Source organism: Pituophis catenifer, unplaced genomic scaffold (assembly GCF_029215685.1).
Source record: "Pituophis catenifer annectens isolate HBS135680 unplaced genomic scaffold, rPitCat1.0.hap2 SCAF_7, whole genome shotgun sequence".
Classification (NCBI taxonomy): Eukaryota; Metazoa; Chordata; class Lepidosauria; order Squamata; family Colubridae; genus Pituophis; species Pituophis catenifer.
Genome location: NW_027256887.1, coordinates 26,415,377 through 26,439,507, shown reverse-complemented (window position 1 = coordinate 26,439,507; position 24,131 = coordinate 26,415,377). Strand labels below are relative to the sequence as shown.

The following is a 24,131-nucleotide window of genomic DNA, read 5'->3' as shown; positions in this document are numbered from 1 at the left end:
CCCTTTTACAATTCACAGCTAAAGGGACTTTGGTGGCTTGATGTAAACAGTAGAATATGTGAGAAAGATCTTGGCAGACTGAGCAAAGAGATACTGCTACCAAACTGTCAGATAAGAAATAGCATAGCCCACGGCTGGATAGTAAGTGAGGCAAGTGGCTCAGAAGAGACCCTCCCTAGTTTTTCAAGCAATAAAGGAGCAGAAGGAGAATTGTATTTTCAGATTTGCAAGTATCTGTCAATGTATTATTACAATAAAATAGAGTTGGCTCATCTAGATATCTGGTTTACCCCATGAGGCTAATATCAATCTTGCAAGTCTGAAACATTCTCTTCCTGTTCCATCTCTGAATAAACAGCCCAATTAGCTGTTCATAAGTACTGGTACTTATGAACAGTTTCATAAGGTTTCGTAAGGTTTCTGACAACAACTAATAATTGACCATTTTTGAGCACTATATTTAATAATATCCTGTTTAGCAACAATTCACAATTACAATGGTAATGAAAAATGACAAATTCTTAGGCTTTACAAGTCAGTAAATTGAGGGAAAGATGAAGTAAGATCATAAGCAGTTGCAGTTTCACTGAGTGACCAAGATGCCGGTTCCAATTGTGATTACTAAAATGAGGACTAGCTGTATATTTCCTAAATTCCAACCAAAATTTGTTTGGATTTTGCAATATATTATAAATGATTTAATTTTATTTGGGAAATTCTATAGATATTAAACATACAAGGCCAAGCTGAATTAATACTAAGTACTATTTATATAAAATAAAATATAAATACCCTGTTTTCCCCAAAATAAGACATCCCCTGATAATAAGCCCAATCGGGCATGTCCGACCCATCACAACCCATGGACAACGTTCCTCCAGGCCTTCCTGTCCTCTATCATCCCTCGGAGCCCATTTAATCTCATGCCGACTACTTCAGTGACTCCATCCAGCCACCTTGTTCTCTGTCGTCCCCTTCTTCTTTTGCCCTCCTCCAGTGGGTCCTTTCATCTCATTAGGTGGCCAAAGTATTTGAGTTTCATCTTCAGGATCTGGCCTTCTAAAGAGCAGTCAGGGTTGATCTCCTCTAGGACTGACCGGTTTGATCACCTTGCAATCCAAGGGACTCGCAGGAGTCTTTCTCCAGCACCATAGTTCAAAGGCCTCAATTCTTTGGCACTCAGCCTTCCTTATGGTCCAACTTTCGCAGCCATACATTGCAACTGGGAAAACCATAGCCTTGACTATATGCACTTTCGTTGGCAGAGTGTGTCTCTGCTTTTTAGTATGCTGTCTAGATTTGCCATAGCTTTACTCCCAGGAGCAAGCATCTTTTAATTTCTTGGCTGCAGTCCCCATCTGCAGTGATTTTGGAGCCCAGGAAAATAAAATCTGTCACTACCTCCATTTCTTCCCCATCTATTTGCCAGGAATTGAGAGGGACAGATGCCATGATCTTAGTTTTCTTAATGTTGAGTTTCAAGCCAACTTCTGCATTCTCCTTCACCCGCATCAAGAGGCTCTTTAGTTCCTTTTCACTTTCTGCCATTAAAGTGTTTCATCTGCATATCTGAGGTTGTTGATATTTCTCCCAGCAATCTTAATTCCAATTTTTGATTCATCTAGCCCCGCCTTTCTAATGATGTGCTCTGCATATAAATTAAATAGGCAGGGCGAAAGAGGCAATGTGAGGCAGAGGGACATGCATGGAGAGTGCTGATCCATAGAGTGGCCAAGGGTGGGACACAGGGTGGATAAAAATCAATGTTTTTTTTTAAAAAAAAATCAAAAAAATCAGATTTTTTTTATTTAAATTGGATTTTTTTGATTTTTATCGAATTTATTTTAATAAAAAACTTTTGGGGTAAAAATCTATCATAAGATAGTTTTCTATTTAAGATACATAAATAATTTAGTTTATTCAGCATGAAATGGAGCTTAGTTATGTAGCATGAGGCTGTATATTCTGCAACACTGGGACTCTCGGTGAGTCAACAGCGGGTCAAAGGAGTAGCAGAGATGACAGTTGCCCTTTAAAAATTATGATTTAAATTGAGTTGATTTAAATCAAGCCTTTTTACTAGTGATTTAAATCATGATTTAAATTGTGATTTAAATCAACTCGATTTAAATCAAATCTACCCTGGTGGGACACAACTGAATGGCTGACATCAATGACTATGTAACAAGATATGGTTCAAAACTCTTTTACCACTATTTCAAGGATACATCGTTATATTCAAATTCCTATTTTTAATCCAGGTTGTACTATAGATTATACTCTGCTTTGACTCTTTCAGGTATTGAGTATCAGATTAGTTGTACATTAAAAAAATTGAACATGGTATGCTTAAATGTGCAGGCAGACCATTAATAGATATTCATTCTTCTGAAATCTAGCCTTTAATGGAAAAGTGTCAGTTGCATATGTACATACCAGCATCCGCTATCAGAAAAATGTGTTGCATATTTTTTTCTCAATTTTAACTTCTTTATCATGATTATAATCTTTTATGCATACCCAAATAAAGCACCACAGCATGATTTATTTCATTGCAGTGCCAAAGTCGCAAGTTTTTTATTTTATTTTGGAAGTATGCCACTTTTTGCCCCATCAGTAAAAGCCTTACAATAATACCGCTATTATGCTAATATTGTTCTAAAACTGTTTTTCCTCTTCCCTGCTTCTCTCACTGTAGATGGGCTTGGGACATGAAGAAGGATTTGGAGCCCAGTGTTTAAAATGTAAAGATAAATGTGAAGGATTTGAACTACACTTCTGGAGGTAAAATTATATATAGAAACGTGGAGGGGGGGGAGAGAGGGAGAAGGGAGGGAGAGGGGAGGACGGGGGGGCGCAACACATATGCACAGACACACACACGCTTTAAAACCTGCAGTTTAATATTTTTCCACTAGGTGGGAGTATAACACTTGTTACAGTAAAGAAATTTTCCTATGAATACCGAGAAAAACAGAATTCTCCATTTACTTATAAGGAAAATTCCTAACATACCAGTTGAGGAATTTAAATTACTGCTATGTGTCCAATAATGTAAAAGGTCTTAATTCTGCATAATTGTGATAATTAAATTTCTTTTAGGATAAGGTGTCCAATTTAGTATTCCAGGACCATATATGGCCTGGAACTGTACTTAAGTGCTTTCAGATTTTGGGATCTTGGTTGTGGCTCACATCGTAGAAAGAAGAATGTGAATAAAACCTTTATATTCTTGAGCATTTTCAGAAATCTGGGGAGATTTGTGTTGTGCAGAAGAGACTCCAAATTGCTGTTAATAATAAAAACATAAAAATATAGCTGCTGGATCAGATTGGTTACATTGATCGAGCAGAACTTTGTGGAGTGACCACAAGCAGAAAGTAGAGGCAGATCCATATTCCACTGTTGTGTGCCCATTGTTATTGAAAGGGATGCTGTTTAAATTAATGATAACAATCTAATCTCAGAATTAGTAGTTTTGAATAGTTCTGTTTGTCTTTGCCTTGGAAGGTACTGACCTAAATTAAAATTATTATCAACACAGTTCATTTTAAATTTTTCTGAAATGTAACCATTACTTTCCTAATGGTTTGGATGTAAATTGGGAAACAGTGTATATACTCTTGTATTTAGATATAATTTAGAAGGAAAACCTATAGTTTAAAAATTGTAAATTGAGACAAAAATCAGTTAAGTATGTTATAAAAACTAAAGATAGTGAAAATACAATAAAATTGATAGTTTTAAATCATAGAACTACAAACATCAAATGCTGTTTCATTCATTATAACTTTATTTATTTAACAGGTTTATATAACCGTTCAATTCACAAATTTAAAATCCAGTTTAACTCCCTGACCCCCTCCTCTTTTCTATTTATTAACAACAGAACAAGTAAACTCATGCTACATCCCATAAAGGCAAGTTCTGAAATGTGGATGCTATTTAAAAGTCCTTCTCAAGACTCATTAGATGCCCATAGAAGAAAGATCTTTAATTCAGGGTTGAACTATGAAGTCCTGAGTGCTCTCTGAGCTTGATTGTTTTCTTGCAGACATTTCATTATCCAACTAGATAAAATCTTCAGTGTTAGAATTAAAGTAAATTGGGATTCTGCTGGGCTGAATAAGTTCTATAAAACCAATTCTATTTCCATGTATCTATGTTGCCTAAATTATGCTTCTCTTTTGAACCTAGAAAAATATGTCGAAATTGCAAGTGTGGGCAAGAGGAACATGATATTCCCACCAGTAATGAAGATGACCGCAAAGTGGGGAAGCTCTTTGAGGATACAAAGTATACAACTCTAATTGCAAAGCTGAAATCAGATGGTATCCCCATGTATAAGCGTAATGTAATGATACTGACTAATCCTGTGACAGCCAAGAAGAATGTGTCCATCAATACAGTAACTTACGAATGGGCACCTCCTGTTCAGAATCAAACCTTGGTGAGATATCAGTTTATGATCATAAAGACTCATATGTTAGTGAAGAATAATTATCCTTTCTGCTTATGGTAGAGTTGGGAGGAGACAAGCAAGTCAGGAATAGTCTCTTGGTGGGCAGCAAGTATATATAAGGAATGTAATATGCAAATGACATAATTGTCTCAGCTATAATTCATGATTGAATATGCAGATAAGACGAAATGGGTTTTCTGATTTTCCTGTGCAAGTTTCTCTTCAAGCAGCCAAATGCAATTGGTTTGCAGCATGGATATAAGAAAAATAATGGTGTTTGAATGAGACTAAGAAGGAAGGGGACACGAGTTTGTGTTCATAGTTAGGAGTATTACATTGGAGGCATCCCAGCCACTTAAGATGATTTATGAATCCCCCAAATGAACCATTTTAAAATGACATCCTGAAATGGGACACCACACTGGAAAAAAACCCCATGAACCTATGTCATCACTTAAAGGCTGAGGAATAGCACTCAAGCATGCACGTTTCTGTTACTGTATATGGTCAGACTAAATTCAATATTGTCAACCAAAAGAAAAAGCTCCCTCTGGTTTATTAAACTATTCTTCTAGATGAGGTAGTTGGATAGCCTTGTTGGGATTTTTCTTTTTTCCTTTTAGTGCTTCAATCCTAAGTTTATATAATGTCATGCTGGGTGATCTAAAACAGAAGCACTTGTAAACATTAAAGGGCTAGGTTTTAGGGATTATTTAAGAAACACTGTGAAGATATTTGTCAGATTTGTTATATTTTGCCATTAGGAAAAATAATCCCTTTTCTGTTGAGAGAAAATAATCCTTCTGTTGTCAGGAGACCAACAGCAAATCATAGTTAGGTTAAAGCTAACTAATAGCTAAAAGTATTCAGTGTTAGCTGAATACTAGCGCTGAGTGGCAGTGGAGGAAAGCCACACTTTTATAACTTAAAATCTAAATTCTGGCTCCTTGTTCCAGGTGACTCAGCAGCTCCATCTCCCCCATGCACACCTTGCTATCCATTTCCCCTGAAGATGAGCAATTTCTACAGAGCACTCCTAATCTCCTTTCCTTTTTTGTTTAGAAAGCTGGAATCCCATGGACCATTAATTCTAGCCTTCTCTCCTCACTCTTTAGGCGAGGCACTATATGCAGATGCTTCCAAAGGAGAAACAGCCTGTAGCTGGCTCGGAAGGGGCTCAGTACCGCAAGAAACAGTTGGCCAAGCAGCTCCCTGCTCATGATCAGGACCCTTCCAAATGCCACGAGCTGACACCTAATGAGGTGAAGCAGATGGAGCAGTTTGTGAAGAAATACAAGACCGAAGCGCTGGGCGTGGGTGATGTCAAGCTCCCCAGTGAAGTGGAAGGGAAAGCCGGGGAGAAGGATATCCTGAGTAATGGCGAAAAGGGAACCTCCACTACCGTAGGAGCCATGGAAGACCAGGCTGGTCAGAAAGGAACTCAATATGTAAGTGGGTGATGCATGTGTAAGAGTGTGTGTGTTCAAACAGAAGATCAAAGAAAATAAATTAGTTGGAGGTTTATTCTCTCATAATGTGCTTCCTGTGTTTGCAACTTAATGTATTATAACTTTGTCTCTTTAAAAAAAAAGAAATGAGAGTTTTTGCTTGCATAAAATCTTATCCCTTTAGATGCTATTATTTTAAGGGGTTTTTCTGCAAACTAAAATTGGTAGAACAAAAATAAAAGCCTATGGTGACCAGTATTGGTGGTGGGAAAGGAATCCATAGAATCTGAAAATTTCTACTGCTGATTATACTAATGGAAAAATGACCTTGGAGATCATCTAGGCCAGCCCCATGCTCAGTGCAAGAATCTTTCTTTTAGCAAGTAACTGAGATGTAGCAGTGCAGGATTTGCTTAAATATTTTTAGGGGCCGTCACCATATATTAGACAGCCGCAATTAAAAAAAAATTCAAAAGCTGAGCCAAAATATCCACTTCATAATTAGAATATCTTCTGGGCAGCAACAGAAAGCAATTCAACCATGCAGAGCTCTTACAATAATATTAATTTAACATGCCTAACTGAAGATTTGCATAGAAATCAATATTTTATCTTTTGCTGGTGAGCGAACTATATTTAGATGACAGCCATTAGTTCCCCAAAGTAGTGTGCTGTATTATTTCTTTTTAAATGTTTTTCAAGAGGAAAAATAATAATCCTGCAGGAAAACAAATCTCCCTAGAGGTGGAGAGAGGAAACTGACCATTGAATGGGAACCAACAAAAGAAAGCCGATCTTATTTCCTCTTTTCCCACTTAATTTAAAAAGAAGGTGCTTTAGTTTAGTTCCACTTTAAAATTGAATTTACAACTTCCTCATTGTTTCTTTCAATCAATGAGTCAGAAAAATAGATACTCTGGAAAGCCAGTGTGCTATACAGACACAGATGCAAGTCTCCCCTCCGTTTATCGATGCTCATGGGGAGACTTTCTGGCTGAGGTGGGAGAAAATATGATGAAACTTTGGTAACCTGAGATTTGGACACTTTTCTCTTTCTCCAGAGTGGCCATAAAAGGCAGACTTCAAATATCTGCTGCCTAACTTAAATATATTATCATTTTCTGAAATTCAGACTGAGTGGATTTAGTTAAAGTCACACTGTTAAAGTCATGAATGATTGACACACTCAGGAACAGAAATAACTATTTAACTGTGTACCCTTTTAAATAATTTGGGGTTATCACTATGATGCTTGTGGCCCCAGCTTATTTATTGACACCTTTTTTGCATGTCCTCCAAACTTCTTATCCCATCTTTTTAAATGACACTGGTATGTTGCCTCCAAGCATTTTTATTTTCAATAATGCTTTAGGATCCCATGTAAATGTCATAAGCCTTCTTAAAAAATAAAAAATGGGAAATGGTTGTAGTCTAGTATAATGTTTCTCAGCCTTGGCAACTTTAAGATATGTGGAATTCTCTAGCCAGCAAAGGTTGAGAAAGACTGGTCTTAGGGCCTTTGTTTGAAAGTGTGCTCTACTTTAGGGGACAATAGGAAATTTCCTGGAAGGCAGTGAACAACCTCAACTGTTTCAGGGACGTATTTCCATAATTTCCCAAAGGTAGGAAATTCATGAAACATACCAGTTTATGGTCCATAGTATGTTCTTGTCATATATAAAGAAAAACAGGACTTCATTTTTTTTAAAAAAATGGTTGTGTTCTAACTTTTTTTTGCAACCATACCAGGAAATATATTTCAATAATATTTTTGTCTGTTACTGGTAAATATTTTCTAATGTTTAAGATCAAACTGTTACAAAACTTGTAAATCTCAGGCTGATTCACAATTTTATTTAAAAGATCTGTTTAAATAAAATACAAGCTAGACCAGAGCATAGATTAAAAAGAATATTGCAGTTTCATTAGATTACATGTATTGTTTCTAGGGCATTTGGAAAGATTGCCCCTGCTACTAGTTCTTTGTGCTCCCACAATAACTGTGAGATATGTCAGTTGACTTTCTCACATGTTTCATTAATCTAATCTGATAAATACAATCTGAAAAAGAGGAATAGTAAAGAATTAATACTCCACACATATTCAGCTATGATTCCTAGATGGGTCTGTTAGAGGTTGGAATTTAGATCACAAGAATAGCATAAAATTTCCATCCCATGCTAAATCATGAACTATTCAGTAACCTAAGGTTCATCACATAACCAGCCATTCACCTTTAAGGCTGATTGGAGACTAGCATATTTTCCAAATCTCTTACATAAACATCAACCAAAATACCGAGTAGTTCAAGAAGAAAAAACAGGAGTCATCTACAACATAGAGTGTAAAGACTCTAACAGCCACTGTGTAAATCAGACAAGCAGAAGAGTGCATCCATGAATACTAAGTAACAGTCAGAAAACACGATGAAAATTCCTTAATTTCACAACACATGAACAATCTCAAGCATAATTTCAACTGGAAAACTCTGAGATTCTAGACCAAACTAAATCTAAGAACATTAGGGAATTCTGGAAGCTTGGTCCTCAGACAAATCAGCCATCAATGGGCACATGGAGATAAATCACATTTATACATCATTCAAAAGAGTCTAAAAGAGACCCAAGAGGTTAAAAAGGGAACAAAAAAGACCAGCGATTAACACCCAGATAGGCAAGAGATTTACACCAGGATTAATACAAGACAAAAAAGCAGTAAGCAATACCCTAATCAAGAAACTATCAACTCAGATAAACAATCAAGCAATAAACAATAACCTAATCAAAGAACTGCCAAGGAGAAAAGAACTCCTTACTAACTCAGACAGAGCAAGCTATTGTATATAAACAAACCCCATTCTTTTCTAGCACAGAAGATGTTACTTTGCCAGTTAATGAAACATCTGCAAAAAAACAACCCAGCTCAGAGAGCACAAATGACTCCATAGTTTATTTAGCTGTTACTATATCTATTATCTCCCAATTTGAACATCTTTTCCCTTTCATGTTTTGCTTGTTGTACTGACCTTTTGTGCTTTTAATCTACTTACCGCCCAAAGCTTTCTGAATGGGTTGCCTACAAAATTAATTAAATCATACATACATACATACATACATACATACATACATACATACATACATACATACATACATAATAGTTCAGTTCCCCAGTTAAGCAGATTCCAGTATGATTTTTGTGATTTCCTTGCAGTTCTGTTTCCGGTGCAATCAAAATATGAAAGAAGGTGACCCAGCTGTGTATGCTGAGCGGGCTGGATATGACAAACTCTGGCATCCTGCTTGCTTTGTCTGCTGCACCTGCAGTGAACTCCTGGTAGATATGATTTATTTCTGGAAAAATGGAAAACTCTATTGTGGCCGACACTACTGTGACAGTGAAAAACCTCGCTGTGCTGGATGTGATGAGGTGAGCAAGAGTCTTCCTGGTTGTTCTTTAGTGCCTAGAAGAACTAATGACTGATGAGGCAAGAATCCCTTTTGCTCAATTTTCTATCTGCCAAGATTGGCCACCGATGCCAAGCATTTGTAAAGAATACTCTGGTCAGAATCTGAGTGTGATGGATCTACTTAGCAATTTTAGCTTTTAACCTTGTTAAATCTTTTTTTATACAGACAGAAAAAAGTTAAAGATCTCCATGCAACTTTGAATTCCAGTGGCAAATTATTTCCTTTAACTCCTGAAATAATTTAATTGGTTGACCTTAGCTGCCATGTGTGCACTCATGTTCCTGAGTTCAGAGGCATTCTTTCGGTACTACCAGTCAGTCACTACTGAATAAAGTAGAAGATGAGGCATAGAAGCCGTCATACAGAAGCTTGGATTCACTTGAATTTTGGATAATGGGGGTGGACTATTTTGCGTAGGAGATGCTTTAGGGACATTATTAATAGAATAGTCCTCATGGATCAGGTCAAGGCTCATTTTATTGCAGCATTTTTGCTTTCACAGTGGTCAGAGTACACTGCCCCAGTTGTTCCATTGTGAGTGGTGTTTAAAAACAGATAAAGCCCTTCATATATCTATCCTCCATGAATTTATCCCCTCTCTTTTGAAAGACATCCAAATTAATGGCCATTATCATGTCCTCTGGTAATGAATTGCACAGGTTAATTATGCACTTCGTGAAAATGTGCTTTCTTTTATCTAAATCTTATTCCATTCAGCTTAACTGAAAAACCCTAGTCCTGCAGTTTGAAGAGAAGTACTTCTCTGTACTTTATATTATTTTATGCATCTCAATCAGATTCCGTTTAGTCAAAAAATCCCAAATAATCAATCCATTTCTCATAAGAAAATGTTAAAATCTCAATAGTGTTGCTAGTCATCATCTGCATTTTTGCTATTTCTATTATGTCCTTTTTTAAAAAATGTGGGGACCAGAAATTGCATGATATTTCAGTTGCAAATATGTAATAACTTTCTTTATTGCCATTACAACATTCTCATTTTTATTTTTGCCTGCTTTTCCAAAGGATCCTAGTATGGAATTATATTTTGCTCCAGATTGCTATATTTTGAGTTGACACTTTTCTTGAAATATCCCAAGAAATATTGGGATATTGGTTCTGAGTGTGAAGTTATGATTTTTGCCCTAATGTGCATTCCTTTGTGCTTACTTAAACTGAACCAATGGATAAATTGTCAACATGTCTATTATAATATAATGGTTTAAACCAATGTTATATAAAGTTAACTATGAATTCTTATCATCTTATCCAAAATAAAAGTAAACAGTTTTCTAAGACTATTTACTTAGACATATTAGGCTTCATAGATAAATTCCACAACTATGATGCATTCATTATGAACAGTGGCCTTAAAAAGCCCCTGGATTCCTTTTCTGAGCTTATCTCCATATAATACTATTTTTAATTGAGAACTACTTGAAGTTGTAGTCAATCAGAAAACTATTAAATAGATTTTGTCCTAGTTATAACACTTAGTCCAGGTGTTTGTCAGTTCAGACTGATGCGTGCCTCTTTCTTACTTCTGTTACATACTGTTTTGCCATATAGATGGTATGGCTCATGAATTAATTATCCTAGCATACCAGTCCAGTGAGAATTAAATTTTGTAAAATCAATTCAATGCATTAGTTGCACATGACAATTCAATTGCCACATAACAATTCCCAGAAATCTTTAGCATTAATCACAGTTATAGTTTTGTACAGCTCTATAAAAATAATTTGTTGTTAACTGAAATTGAAATGAGGAGGGTGGCTGTTCTTCATTTTCACTTTTTTTTTTAAAGGAACCCTAGAAAGTTTTATTTAAAAATCCTATCTATTAAATAGAACAAACTAATAACACACCAAGGCATGTAAGAGGCATGTCTTAGTTCATGTGCTGTGGTAGAAGAAAACAATTGTGCAACTAGATTAATGTAAGCCTGGTAACTTTGTCTTTCCTGTAGCTTATTTTCAACAATGAGTACACACAAGCTGAAGGTCAAAACTGGCATCTGAAGCATTTCTGCTGCTTTGATTGTGACTGTGTCTTGGCTGGAGAAATCTACGTCATGGTTAATGAAAAGCCCATCTGCAAACCCTGTTATGTGAAGAATCATGCTGTGGTAAGAAAGTCTAGCTTTGCCTGGAATATATAATTACTGTGTAAAGTTACATACTTAAGTGGACTTTCACAAATCTTGTTTCATGAGTAGTTCCTTGAAAGACCATTCTCCAGGAGAAAAATAAGAGACAATACAATCTTACACATTATAAATCTTTATGGCATACTGTAAGTAAGATGATACAATAATACAGTATGTAACAATTACTAGCTGATTCCCAATCTTCCTTTTTAGATTTTTGAGAAAGTGATGGTGCTTGTAAAAGTTATCAGGGTCCTTTTCATTCAGGATTCAGAATGGGAATTCTGGGCATGGAGCAGAAATTGCACTGATCACTCTAATGGTTTGTCTATATCAAGTGTTTGATATAGGAGGGCACTCCTTCTGGTCCTTTTAGATCTTTTGATAGCCTTGAGTACTGTCATTCATCCAAGATTGCCTGCAGCTATTGAGAGTCAGCATCTGCAAGGTTTGATCAAAGGCATTCTTTTAAAATATTTCAATTCCTTTCTATTCAACTCTATATGAAGATGTAGGATAAATTCATATTTCAATTCAGCTTACAGGATCTTCTCTAATGACACTCAATTATACATCACCATTCTAGGTTAGGTAGGAATTCAGTGGAAATGCTGGCATAATGCCCAGACACTGTAAGGGTGTGGATGAGAAAAAAAACAAGACTTAGTCCTGCAGCATACAAGATTGGACTATTATAAAATGGAGTACGTGCTCTAACACCAGCAATATTATTATTAATTTCTGTCTGTCCTTGTATGGTGTTCTGAGCACAACTTTGAAATCAGGAGGGCTATGGTTCAGTAGTAAGGCATGTGTTTTGCACTTGTATAGTCCCAATTTCAATTTCAAGTTCTAGGTAGAGTTGGAAAAACTCCTGCCTGAAATCCATGAGAGCTGTTAATTGACAAATATTGATGATTTTGGACCATTGGTCTGACACAGCATGAGTTGTTGCATCGTAGTTAAGGGATTGGTCTAGGATCAGGAAGACTGGATCCTAAGGTGGCCTTCAGCTATGAAAGCACCTTGGAGAGTTTATTTTCTTAGTACAGCCTACTCTCACAGACTTGCCATTATGAAAATAAAAATGAAGTAAGACCCCCATGTAAGACCCCATAAATTCCTGGAGGAAAGATGGCATATAAATCAAGAGAACCTCTTGTATTCTATATGGGAACAAATGCCTATAAATAAATATTACAAAAATGCAAAACAGGATAAACAAGTTGAACTCCAAAGGTCTTGTGTGACCACTAAAACTCTCTCTGAATACAGTTCCTGAAAATCAGCAACACAGTTTTTTCAGATAGGAAATGAGAGAAAATTGTAGCATAATCCTTCAAATGAGATTAATATAAAGTGGGAAGCCAAATCTCCAGCCCCAAGCCAAGAAACCCCCATGCTCTTAACACACTGTTGCTCACTTTACATCATTATTGCATATCCTTTTGCACAAGCAAAAGTTTCTTTGAAGAACTGAGCAAAGCAGCTATTTCAATAAGCAAAAAATCTGCTCTATATACGAAGTAATCTTGAATAGAATTTATCTCAGTGAGACAAATCAAGCTATTGCTACATTTAGAATTGCTTTAAAGCAAATTCAGAGCACGAACAAGTGAGCATGTGAAAGAAACATGAAGGTCAGAGAATAATACTGTCTAGCACATAAATGTTCATGTTTGAAGGATAGTTGATCACAAAAATATAAGATATGATAAATTGCTTTGTTTGAACTTTGAATTTGCAGGATGACTTCAGAACTTTGCCTTTTAGTCTGCTATCTAAGCTTGATGAGTATACAATTATTGTGATATTTATTTTTATATTACAGTTTTGTGGATTGTATTTTGACTTTAGTGAACTGCTTTGAGTCAACTATGCTACAACATCCTAAAAGCCCCAGCACTGAATGAATCCCAAACAAAGCACAAACTAAACACTGTATATGCAGGATTAGAAAAGGGTGTGTGCATGTGCATAGAGAAACAGTCCAATCCTCTGCTGCCTGCATAGAATTCTTAGCTCTGCCTATTATTGGCTTACAGAATTCCTGTATTATAAAATAAGTTGGAGGCAAAGAGATCAAAATTAATACAGACTACGGGAGTGAAAATTTGAAAAGGGAAGTAACCATTCTAACCTCAAAATTATTTCATTCCTCAAAGACTTTTGGAAACAGCCAGTCATGAATAAGTTTCCTACATACATATCTTCAGAGAAGGGGCCAATTTCATCTCCAAGAGCAACCTGTTCCTTCAGAAAATTTATGGCACACCTTCTTTGTCTTCATACATTATAGACAAGTTCTGCTTAGAGTGAATGCTGTAGTCTCAAAGATAATTGGGTCCTAAGATATAAAGGGCTTTAAAGATCATATCCAGCACCTTGAATTGGCTGTCAGTGCAATTCCTACACAGTAGTAACAGATTAATGTGGCAGAATTAGGTTTGAGTTGTTGATGGGCAGCTGCATTCTACATCCAGAGAGTCTTCAAGCATCTGTAAAGCCCAATGCAGTATTTTGAATCAAGTTTTAACAAGGGTATGAGTGCCACGACTAGCATCTATTCCAGGAAAAGATGAAATTGGTACATCCACTGAAATTGAGCAAAGGACTTCTTAGCCATGGCCTGCTCCACAGGCAATATCCATTAATCCAAGCTAATGCAAACTTGTCCTTTCATAGGGAGCAGCCAGGTTCTGAATTAATAGGTACTCTATCTGTTTGCTTGATTCTAAGCTGATATTACCTATCTTCTTCTTGTGCCATATCCATCATTGGATGTTGGCGATCATGTTGGCGATCCTATTTTTATCAACACGCACAAAAAAGTGTTGTTGAGTTTTATCCAAACCAGTCCCTTAGATTTTGAAGCCATGATCTTCTTCTTCTGCCTGGACCTTGTTTGCCTTCAATCTTTCCTTGGATGATTAAGTGAAGTATGCCGTATTTTTCTGGTTGTTGCATCACGTCCAAAATATTCTAACTTTCGTCTTTTTATGGTTTTGATTATTTCCCTTGGCTTTCCCATGGTATGAGGGGGGTATCGTTGCAAGGGGAAAGAACCAATATGCATATGCATTTAAGTACACTACAAGTTATAAGATTATTGGCATTTTTGTGTCATAGATCTAGAAAAGTTGACTAATTTCAACTAGTCAGTTATATTGTGTTGAATATTCTGGTCTTTGTTACCTTCCAAACTTTGAAAGAAATGAATGTTGATTTCCATTACTCCCCAGGTCTGCCAAGGCTGCCACAATGCTATTGATCCTGAAGTTCAACGTGTGAGTTACAACAACTTCAACTGGCATGCTACCACAGAGTGCTTTCTGTGCTCCTGTTGCAGCAAGTGTCTGATTGGCCAGAAGTTCATGCCAGTAGAAGGAATGGTTTTCTGCTCAGTGGAGTGCAAGAAAAAGATGATGTCCTAATGGGAGGGAAACCAAACTGGGAACCAAGTTTTGCCTTATTTGCCTAAATCCTCTTCATGTCTACTGTATTGGGGGATTTTTTTTAACAAAATCAAAAATATTAAATGGCAGAATCCAAAGATTTTTATATTACTAACTTGATTGCTTATGATTTAAATTCTTAGGCACTTCTCAGTGCTCTTGGTTTCTTGTTGCAGGATGTTTCTCAAGATAGGGACTTCAACATATTCATACACTTCAAAAATGTCCTATAGAGGGATATGGTACCTCAGGCCATTAAATTGGACTGCATTTTCCATTATGAATAGTTGTTGGACATTAGAGTGAATCCTGATGAGAGTTGTGATGAGATATTGTGGAATCCCACAATATCTGGAAGACCATTGGCTTTGTATCTTGTCCTGTAGTCCTCAGATTTTTCTTCTATATTTGACATTATACAGATTCTTCAGTAACAAAATATTGATTGGATATGTTGTAAACCTTATGCCTTATACTGACATTTTCCAACCTAATGCATTCAAATGTGCTTTGTTAAAATTCTCACACTTGCCAGTTAATAAAATACACCAATAGTGTCCCTATAGTGTGAGTCTCATACTGAATTGTACTGTTTTAGACTCCATGAATATATGCACACATGAGCAGAGCACTTAGTACTCCATTTATTGCAACTCCCTGCATTTGCCATTATAGCATAGCATAGGAATTAACACTTTTGATATTTTTATATCAAGGAGTTTTTAAAGGGTAACATAACATTCCAACAACTGAACTCCTTGCCTTTAGAGCAGGGATCCTCAAACTATGGCCCGCCAAAGCCATTAATCTGGCCCACATGTGACAATGAGGCTGCCCCACCCACATCACCCCACTTACCGCCGGCCCCCACCTGCCTTCTGGAGGCCAAGGCCAAAACGTGATGTGTGGAGGCCTCAGGAGGCCAAAAACGGGCCCATTTTGGGCAGCAGAGTAGTACTGGAGTGGTACTGTTATCCTCCCCAGCCTTCAGAGAGGGAAGGAGGGAGGGAGACACACACACACACACACAGAGACAGAAGTCCCTCACCTGCCGCCAAGGCAGCCACATCTCTTTGCTAACCTGCTTTCCACCCCCAGGAGCAAATCAAAGTTTAATTTGTGTGTATTGTATAATGAACTGCTAAATTGGCCACACCCACCCAGTCAATGACCACCTAGCCACACCCACCCAGCTGTTCCAGCCCCCCCCAACAGTCTGAGGGACCATGAATTGGCCCCCTGTTTAAAAAGTTTGAGGACCCCTGCTTTAGAGTATTATAGTAGAGTAAGGTATGTGATAGTGGCAAATATCTGTAGCTTGTGTGTAGGATGACAGTGGACATTCGTTCTCTGAGCTTGTGGATTGGTTTCCAAATGTTTTGTTACCAGGCTAGGTAACTTCTTCAGGGGATAGTTTTTGTGTGGTAGTTGACTGTGTGGTGCGTTGTGGTTTGGGAGATGTGTGTTGGAATACAAAATTTTTTTGTGAAGAAAGACTGAAGATGTTACTTAGCCTGGTAATGAAACGTTCGGAAACCACCCACAAGTTAGGAGAACAAACCTCCACACTCGCAGTAAGGTAATAGAAGGCAGCAGCCTTCAAGCATAATTCAGATGATTCTTTTGAAAGCTTTTTAGCTCTCATTACAACAACAGATTGTAGCATTTACTAATTCTGGCTGATGCTTAAAAACATTAAGCAGCACTAAATATAATTAGTATTTATGTTAGAGATGATGAAGTTCCAGGACTGTAGGCTGGACATGGACATAGAAAAAAAAATATCCTGGAAAAAGGAAGAGGCCAGCTGTGGTTTTGCCAAAGTGTCTTAATTTAGTTTTTAATGGGCTTTGGAGACAAAACACTTGACATTTGTCATTATTTTTCAGTATTTACTTAAGTACACATTTTGCTCTTTAAGCTTAGAATGTGAACCTGTGGAGCCAGATGTAAATATGCACTAGTCATTTCATCCTGTTTTTTTCAGGAGATTGAATTTATTGTTGAATGTGGCCAGTTTGCCTTGAGCAACGTAAAACCTTTGATATTAGGGACATTTTGCAATTGCCTTTTGTTCCCCAGATTATTGATTTAATTTTTTGTAATCAACATATCAGCAAAACCAGGATTTTGAAATCTTCATTAGCACAAGCTCTTTTTTGTTTTTTTTGTTCTTTACTGCAACATTCTTAAAATATCAAGAGATCTAATTAATTCCCTGAGCAATGAGGACACGGGCTGCACAATTCCAATGGACTTTTGAAAGTACAAAAAACCAAACTGCTCTGTCATGCTTTGCAATAGCTCTGGGTTTGTTACTTCCCCTTATACTGTGTTGCTGAATCAAGTTAGGTCAAAAAAGCCATTTGAAGGACCTTCATTCATGTAGAGTGTAAATTGTCCCTGAAGCTGGTATAGAGGCTATGTTTGCTGGGCATCCCGTAATTCCCAGATCCTTTTTTCTCTTCATGTATTGTAAGGGGTATCTTTTCAATGTGATGTTTATTGTATGCACGCTGGTTCTCTTCTGATTTAGAATTCTTAAACAAATCCACTTGAGTGAAGGCGGCTTCCAGTTGCTAACATTTGCTCAGTCAAGAATCCCAGAGATAAGCATACATCTGTCCTCCCCTCATATATTCTAGAATGTATCCAATCAAATATTAATTAAAACAATAATATGCATAAATCGGAAGCTAGTCTTTTGCCAAACAAAGGGCCAATGTCCTACATACTTTGTATCTAGAGATGCCCCTGGACTTGATCTGCAAATACAGACTACAGGGTTTTTTTTGGCATATGCCTATCTGCCAAGAACAAACCTTGGGAACTTTTAAGAAATATGCATTTCCAGCCCCAGAATTCCCAAGCCAGCATGGGGAATTCTGGAAGTGGAACTCCACACAACTTACATTTGCCAGTTCTGGGAAAACCTAACCTAAAATAAAGCCTATGCATGTGTGTATATAGTCACAGAGAGGAACGTTGCCAGGTTGTAGGGAGCATTTAAGGGGGTAGAAGAAAGAGGAATAACTTCACCAGTTTGCATTCTAGTCAATTATATCTTCATCATGGCAATTATTTTGTATATGGATATGGTTTCTCAAGAATTTGAATTGGTAATAGCTGTGATATATTCTAAGATGTTCAAATCTGATATAGAAAAATCAAACAATCCTGAACTTGTTTTTGATGAATTCACCAAAAATTGAAGTGAGTAAACCAAGAAATTACCTCATTTCATATCTGCTCAGCCAGTGTCTCATTTGACATTCTTTTGAGCTGTGGAAGCTTAATGACAACTTGGAATGTACCAAGAATGAACTTAATAGCTGAACTTCTGTTTTTCATGAAAAAAAATAAATTCAGGTTTAGTATCCTGGTAGGACTGGTCAGTTCCTTTATGTGAAATCCTGTAGAGTAGCTGTCAGTTTGTACAGGAAATATGATTCAGTTTGATCACTGGGCTGACTCAGAGTTATGTACCAAGCTTTGGTTATGTATGATGTAATAAGCAGCACAGGTAGAAGGTTGGCTTTGTAAACCTTATAAACTTATATATCCCAGCTCTTCTGACTAGTAACTGTATGCATATAAGAAATGCTCACAAATAAAATATGTTGCCAGAATTAAAAAAAATTAGCTTTAGATTGTGTGTTTTATTTTCTGTCTTGGCCACTGTAATGAGCATGCTATTCCAGCAGAGGGTGATGTGTTCAAACGTTAAAAAAAGAGTTTGTTAAGTAAGTTAAAATTTATATTTTACTTTGATGTTAAAAAAAAAAACACCAGACCCTTTCCTTTTTCATAATTCTAGACCCTTAATAATAGTTGCCTGAATAAGCCCTCCCACAGACTTATAGCATATTTGTTGAAGTTTTATAATAATTATATTAATTATATTACTTAATTGATTGTAAATCAGATGTCTTTAAAATTCAGGGATCGTAGTATGTACTGTATATAATCCAAGCTTTGATTTCAGTCTGAGATTTCAGTTTGAGTTCAGTTTAAATAATTTTCATAGGTTATAATAGAAAATTACCAAAATCTCTATGGCTAATTTCTTTTCATAGATTGGGAGAGAAAGTAGCAGATACAACAGTCTCTTTATATGTATTAGTGCTGGTTATCTTCAACAGTTTCACCAGAATGCTTTTTGGTATTATTGCCTTGCATCTCTTAATGTGATTTTGCATATTAGCTAAAAAAAAACTAAATGTCTCTTATACCTCAAGTTATAGTAGATGACATTAATGAATATTAATTGCTTAGTTTTGTATTTACTCTCTGCAATAAATAAATCTATGTAGAAACATAGATGTTTTTGCAAATACAGATAATCAGAATGTGTCTAAATCAGTGTTTGTCAACCTTGGCAATTTTAAGATGCATGGACTTCAAATTCTCAGAAATTCTCAGCCAGCAATGCTCCCCTGCCAAGGTTGAGAAACAGTAGTCTAAATCTGGTTGCAGAAACAGAATCTCTAAGAATCCCTTAGTGTAGTGCCAAAGCTTTCCAGAAGCTACCCCCAATTGTAATTTGTAATATACTTAAGCAGTGATTAGTGAATTCATGGAAAGTAAGCCTATTAATTTCAACCTAATTTTGTCCTGAATACATTTTTTAAGAGTCTAGCCCCCAAAGGCCAAATGTGAGTCCTACTCTTAAAATAGATTTATTCCTGATCTAGATGCATTTATTTTCTGTAAAATAAATGCATCTAGATCATTTCTGATGTATTTCCTGACTAAAAGCAAGACTCAGATGCTAAAATTAAAATGACTGCTAATCATAATAATGCAAAATCTGAAAAGTACACTCCAGTGCTGATGGGTGCATGCATTGAACACCTTCCAGCACAGCCAGGTACTGTATTTGGAAGCTTTTACAAAGCCATGAGCTTCTAGAATGCTACGAGCAGGTGCCATCGTCACCTTTGGGACATGGGGAGAAGCTGTTCCAAAGAATATCAGAAACTCCTGATATTGTGAAAGGAAAGAACCTTCAGCAAATGTTCTGCAGCTGTCCCAATTGGCCTGAAAGAATCCATCTGGGAAAGGTAGTCAATTAGTGTAGCTACACAAACCTTGAGCCTTTCAGGGCTTTCTAAGAAGTGACCAGCACCTTGAAATGAACTATCAACCAATGTATCTCTCCCAATCGGGCTTGTATATTTCTGGTCATTGGTGGATATTTTCATAGGGCTAAAAGACCTAGGTCAGAATTTAGCACAGGTCAGGTTTGTAGAAATCAACAGTTTCTCATCTTTCATTCATTTCAAATAAATAGATCTTAGGCTCAGTAGTTAACTAACTCATTTCTTAGTTGCATCTTGGTCAAAAATGTCAAAGTAATACATGTGACTCTTATTTAAAAAATGGATAATGTTTCAATTATGCAGTCTTGTTAAGGATATTGTGTCACCACCAGAGTCATGGTTCATAAAACAGAGTACCATCAGAAGTTTTTACGCACGGAAACGGTATTGAGAGTAATTGTGAATAACATGCAGACAAACTGGTTTTATATTACTTTAATATAACTTGCTTAGAGGGTAAAGCAAAATCAGTCATTTAACAATCCAAGTCTTAGCCATATAAAGTGCAATATAAGATCAATCCAGGGATATAAAATCTTCTTACCAGTTTGTACAAAAATACAAGGAACATTCAGGAACAATATAAAAACAGTTCAATAAATATCAGGAAACAGTAATAAATAAACCATGATCAAACATTGACCATTTAGAGAGATCAAAAATAGTTACAGCATAGCAGCAGGTAAAAATATGGTGTAATGATTACACTAACCATAATTAAGCTCTTCTTAAATACATTGGCTACAGAGCTCATCCAATCAGCATGCAGAATGACACAGCAATGTTCTTAAAGATACATAATACATTTACACAATACAAACATATAATGTTGGCTTATATATTTCCTGGCCAACTAGTTAGGCAATGACCATTTCCTAACAAGTCTCAGCTGCCATCTTGATTTTTTTTGGGACATCTTCTCTCCCCAACCCATCCTGCCCTGTCAAAATTCCTCTTTGCTTTATTAATCTGTGACCTCCTCTCCAGCCAGTCTGACAAGATATTTCTATCTTCCTTAATACAAATTGAGTGTTGCAAAAAGGATAAAGCAAGCTGTATCCTGCATGATGTTACTTAATTGTATTTGTACAAATTATGTTGCAATTTAAATCCAATCCTTTACTGAATTTTCATTCATATTGCATTCTACTACTCAAAACATTTTAACAGTTTTATCCCACTCATCACTTGTTTAATGCTCTAACTAATAAAGTAATCATATGAGAAGTAATTTGCCAGAATTGCTCATGAGTTATGGAACTTGAGTATGATTTAAACCAGGCCTCCCCTAATCTGCATCTGAAATTCTAACCATCCTCTATAACTCAGGATTACATCCCTTACGCCTGCCAAAGCCTTGGCTATGATCAAAAGCCTAGGTAACAAATGCTAACCTACATAGAGAAGAAACTTGTACATTAATTAATCCAGATAAAATCCACCCATATCTAGCTTCTCTTCTTTTCCTTCCCAACCCTTATTTGAAATTTGCTCCCAACTTTTCTTTGCAAAGTTCTCCTGCTCCTAACATTTGTTTGGGATAATTAGGCTATCTACTCCTCAACAATTTTCTCTGCTTTATTTTTTTTAATAACTGAAATATTGTTATGACAAAAACTTTCTAACTACCCCAAAAGTGTTTTTTTGCAGAGCTTTATTTTTTCAAAGGTTTTCTGATGTCACTATTTCTTTCTGAATTCTTTAATTGCACATCCATTGAAAAAAATTAACATAATTAACATTTTCACTGAGGAAATATTTATTTTATGATGTTTTTACTTTCAAATGCTGATATGTTGTTAGGAAACTTTGTTTTCTGATCATTTTTGTTGTTTACACGTTTGTAGATATTAGATGGTCTGATTTCTTTTGGCCACATTATCTTTAACAAGCTTTCTGAATCCCTTTCTTTCAATCTTTTCAGGAATATTCTCCACTTTATTCATTTCTTCATTTGTCAGAATATGAATATCTATGTTCTAAGTATTATGAATATCTGAGTTATGATTTATATTATGCAATGTATGTGTTTGCATTTATTTGTTTCATACTTGAGGTGGGATGGGGGCAATACATTATACAATTCTTGCTGAAATGATTTGCTTTTTTGACATATTTGTTGTTTTTCAGAAGGCTGTTTAATACATGATTTAAAAATGGCTTAGAGATTTATTAAGTTTGACTGATTCAAGCTACTTCACTACCTGAGGTAAAGCAAATTTTGCTCAGCCAATAAATCAAGATCTGTAGCAACCAAAATTACTTCAGCATACGACATATAACATTAAATATTTTTTTTCTTCCATGCCTGGCAGTAAAAGTAAATAAACAATTGTCTGCCTTTTATCATATCTAAAATCTGCTTTAGCAATTACCTCACTCTTACTCATGGTAGGGTTGGTGGTGTTCCTTACCATGCAACTGTGAATGAGACTAATTGAAACTGCACTTTCATTATTATTATTAATGTTATAGTTAATATCAAAAGGGCTTTAAACTAAAATTGAGGGGGGGCATCTTCATGACCTTTAGAACCTAATTCCAAACAAATACCACTAGATAACCAACCTCATAAGGAGGTAGGGTAGGAGGTAGGGAGTTTAGGGAACAAACAAGATGAATTTGAAGCATTAGTACATGAAGGCAGATATGATTTAGTTGCCATTATTGAATCATGGTGGGAAGAAACTCATGACTGGAATGTATTGATAGAAGAATACAAACTATTCAAAAGAAGCAGACCTAATAAAAGAGGAGGTGGAGTTGTATTATATATAAAAATCACTATATCTCTATAGAAATACACAAAACTAAAGATGAAAACCTTCTAGAATCCATACGGGTCAATATAAAAAGAAAAAAATGACATTGCCATAGGCATATATCACAGGCCACCCAAACAAGCAGAAGAAATAGATGAACTCTTTGCTAATCAATTAACACATGTATGTGGGAAACATACCACATAATAATGGGAAACTTTAATTACCCTGACATCAACTGGGAGACAAACCCTCTGCAGCAACTGGCAGATCAACTGGCAGATCAAACAAATTCCTAACCAACTTAGCTGACAACTTTGTCATCCAAAAGGTAGAGCAGGGAACTAGAGGAAAAGCTATACTAATTTAACCCTAATTCTTACTAATAGAGAAGAAGTGATAGAAGAAGTTAAGCTCCATGGCTTAGGGCCGGGGTATCTACGAGACCGCCTTCTGCCACCAATAGCCTCCCACCGGCCAGTACGCTCGCATAGAGTGGGCCTCCTCCGGATGCCGTCTGCCAGACAATGTCGGCTGGCGACCCCCAGGGGGAGAGCCTTCTCTGTGGCGGCGCCCACCCTCTGGAACAACCTCCCCCCAGAGATACGTACAATAACAGACCTCCAGATTTTTCGTCGGGCCCTGAAAACCTATTTATTTCAACTAGCTGGGCTGGCTTGAGTTAAATTTTAAATTGATTTTAAATTGGATTGTTTTAATTTACAGCCAAAATATTTAATTATTTTAAACTGTTTTTTAAATTTTGTATGTTCTGTTTTTTACTTTGGCTGTTCACTGCCCTGAGTCCTATTTGGAGAAGGGCGGTATAGAAATGGAAACAAATACAAAAATACAAATAAGAAGTTAAAGTCAGTACCTTCAGCAAGAGTGACCACGTCATATTGGAGTTCAATCAGGGTTGAAATGCTACCGGTTCGCTCCAGTTTGGGGCTAACCGGTAGTGATAAAAATTACCAGTTCGCCAGAACCGGTAGTAAAAAAATGCTTTAAAAAGTAAGAAAAAAAAGGTTCTGACGATCACTGATCACTGTCAATCAGCTGTGCCGCGCGATTGTGGGAACCTTTTTTTAAACTTTTTTAAAGCACTTTTTACTACCAGTTTGGGCGAATAGGTAGTAAAAATTGCTTTAAAAAGTAAAAAATAAAAGTTGGCCATGCCCACCCAGTCACATGACACCCCCCCACCACCACCAATTCGCACCCACAAAACCGGTAGCAAAAAAAAATTCATTTCACCACTGAATTCAATATAATGCAAACACAAA

General features: G+C 36.4%; 1 protein-coding gene across 1 annotated transcript in view; it reads left to right on the top strand.

Annotated features, from left to right (window-relative positions):
• Positions 1–15,065, top strand: part of TES (testin LIM domain protein) — a 30,059-nt gene extending 14,994 nt beyond the window's left edge. The window contains exons 2-7 of the mRNA XM_070946965.1: positions 2,699–2,784; positions 4,198–4,450; positions 5,578–5,910; positions 9,121–9,336; positions 11,347–11,505; positions 14,769–15,065. Coding sequence (XP_070803066.1) covers positions 2,699–2,784; positions 4,198–4,450; positions 5,578–5,910; positions 9,121–9,336; positions 11,347–11,505; positions 14,769–14,960 — 1,239 coding nt within the window. The 3' untranslated portion in view covers positions 14,961–15,065. The remainder of the gene's footprint in view (positions 1–2,698; positions 2,785–4,197; positions 4,451–5,577; positions 5,911–9,120; positions 9,337–11,346; positions 11,506–14,768) is intronic.
• The last annotated feature ends 9,066 nt before the right edge of the window (positions 15,066–24,131 follow it).